Source organism: Propithecus coquereli, unplaced genomic scaffold (genome assembly GCF_000956105.1).
Source record: "Propithecus coquereli isolate 6110/MARCELLA unplaced genomic scaffold, Pcoq_1.0 Scaffold25, whole genome shotgun sequence".
Taxonomy (NCBI): domain Eukaryota; kingdom Metazoa; phylum Chordata; class Mammalia; order Primates; family Indriidae; genus Propithecus; species Propithecus coquereli.
Genome location: NW_012148063.1, coordinates 940,110 through 942,715, shown reverse-complemented (window position 1 = coordinate 942,715; position 2,606 = coordinate 940,110). Strand labels below are relative to the sequence as shown.

The 2,606-nt window shown below is 38.8% G+C and overlaps 1 protein-coding gene across 1 annotated transcript in view; it reads left to right on the top strand.

Moving 5' to 3' along the window:
- SYNE1 (spectrin repeat containing, nuclear envelope 1) overlaps positions 1-2,606 on the top strand; it is a 534,160-nt gene that overhangs the window by 277,614 nt on the left and 253,940 nt on the right. The window contains 2 exon segments of the mRNA XM_012646782.1: positions 764-889; positions 2,169-2,345. Of these exon segments, the coding sequence (XP_012502236.1) occupies positions 764-889; positions 2,169-2,345 (303 nt within the window).

Here is a 2,606-nt window from a genome sequence, read left to right as displayed (position 1 = left end):
TGCTGCTTCCTCAAACTCTACCCCTTAGCATTTTGACTTTTCTACATGGTATTTAGCACAACCAAACATTCTACTGCTTATTCGTTTGTTTATATATCATCTATCTCTCTCGTAAGAATGCACATGCCATGGGAGCACGGGTTTTGCAGACTGCTTTATGCCTGGTATCTAAAACGGAACCTGCACAGACCCTGAGCATCTGCAAAGAAACACATTTTTCTGTGTTTCTGTGAATAGATTAAATATGCACTTGGAGAAGCCTTTCTTGGGATTGTGGAAAGGGAAGAACACTAGATGAGCTTTCTGCAGAGAAAAGAAGCCCAGCTATCTGTCATTTCCCTCACTCCAACAAAGCCCACAAACTGACTCTGACCTTTGCCTTATGTCTCTAAGATATGCACAAACAGGTCAAGAAGCAGCCCAGAGTAGGCTACAAATTCTTTCTCCGAAATGGACAATAAGCTAGCATGCGAGCACAGGATCTGGAAAAATTATAGAAGTTTCTTGGGTTTTCCTCTTTCCCAGACTATACAGAAGACTGTAATTACAATGAGAAGCAGATGGTGGACAAATAGATCCATGTCAATGTGTTTTGGATTCTTTCCTGTGAGTCACTAATACATGTCGCTTTACGACGATGGTGGAAACACTGAGCATAGCAGGATTATTTTTGAAATGTCACTAAAATATTACAAACAGCACAAATATTTGCTGTCTAAATAGACCATGCATCTCTTTCACTCTGATAATTGCCTCTTTTCAGGTTAAACACTTCAGAGCTTTGCAAGAGCAAGCAAGGACCTACCTAGATCTTCTTTGCTCCATGTGTGACTTGTCGAATGCGTCAGTGAAAACCACAGCAAAAGACATTCAACGAACAGAGCATATGGTAAAAAAAACTAATGGTCCCATTGAATTTGTCTGTTTTATTATATTCTCTTGCTTAAATGTTATATGTGAGATTGAAGAAAATATCTCTTGACTTGTTCTTGCTCTAATGCTTCCATGGCCATTATAATAGATACTTGAGTTTCAACTAAGTCATAGAAAAGTAAGCATTCTCTGACAGTGATGACCCTAAATTGAAACTGAATCATTTGGCCCCATTCAACTGCTACCCGTTAGCACTCTTTCCTCTTTTCTCCTTAATTACCACTCTCTTTTCCTCTTTTCCTATTTTTTCCACACTTTTTTTGTTCTTTTCTCCTTCCTTAGTAATACTTAATATGAACGGGGCTCTTGATCCTTGCTTTATGATACCAGGGATGCCAAAGAGCATGCCATCCGTCATGATCCTTCAAATTCATTGGTAGTGGCTGTCAAGTGTGGTGTTGGGAAAGATTCTGAAACTGTAGCTGGGCTTAGCAGAAAGCGTGGTGATGAGTTAGCAGTACCTGTCCCCACAGGCAGGTGACAGCACAGGGGCTGTATGCTCACCACCACTGCTGCTGCAGCCTTAAACTAGTGAAACACATTTGGGTTTAAAAAGAAAATAAGATTGGTTTTGGTATTCTGTTTATTAAATATTCACATAAATAAAATGATCCAAACAAAAATGTCTTAAAATAATAAGGTTTTTCTCTTTTATATTAAAATTTCAAAACAAACCTCTCTTTAATCCTTACAAAAGATAATATGATCCATATTTTTTAACAGAAATGATTTATTGAAACAAATTATACAGTTTCAAAAGCCAGCAAAGCAGATCTAAAGATATATTCAAAACATTAATAAGTCAGCATTTTAAAAGATGGATAAATAAATGTACAATAGAGAAAAATATGTCTTTTTTAGTTAACCCCAATTCCAAATTCATGAGGCAGTCACACAGATGCGTCCACTACAACACTCAGTGTGAAAACCGTGAGGGCAACTTTTGACCTAATGGATTGTTAAAACTTATTAGGGCTTCACAATACTGATTAAAATCATGCGGCATAACTCTAAGACTTTTAAAGTCTTTAGAAACACTAAATGTAAAAGAAAATCCACGCTTCTTGAAGCAAATAAAGAAGTGCTTTTAGATTTACCGCTGCGTGTGTCTGTGTGTGCACTTGCTTATGTATCAGTCTGAGCAGGCACAGCAGCTGAAGAGTTGCTTCTCTAAGCCTTTACCCACAAATGTTTCCATCTATGGCTGCTGATGTCTATCCCTGTGCTTTCTCGAGGTTGAACAAAGGCTTGTCCAGGCACAGAACTTAACTCAAGGCTGGGAGGAGATCAAGCACCTGAAGGCTGAGCTGTGGATTTATCTCCAGGATGCCGACCAGCAACTCCAGAATATGAAGAGGAGGCACTCTGAACTGGAGCTGAACATTGCTCAGAACATGGCTGCCCAGGTCAAGGTAGGAATCAGTTTGTCTCCAGGGGAGATAAAAGGGCCAAGATAGTAAGAGTTGAAATGTATTCGGTGTATTCCCTCAGATGCCTGGGTGTCTGTCAATCCTTAGACATTAATATAGCTATTTAAGGAATAAGAAAATCTGAATAACCTTCTTTGTGGCCAGGGAAAGATAGATTATAAAGTAAACATGAAACTATATTCTTGAAACTTCAATGGCTGCTTGCATCGGAGGACATTGGCTCTATACTTTGTTCCTGAACCA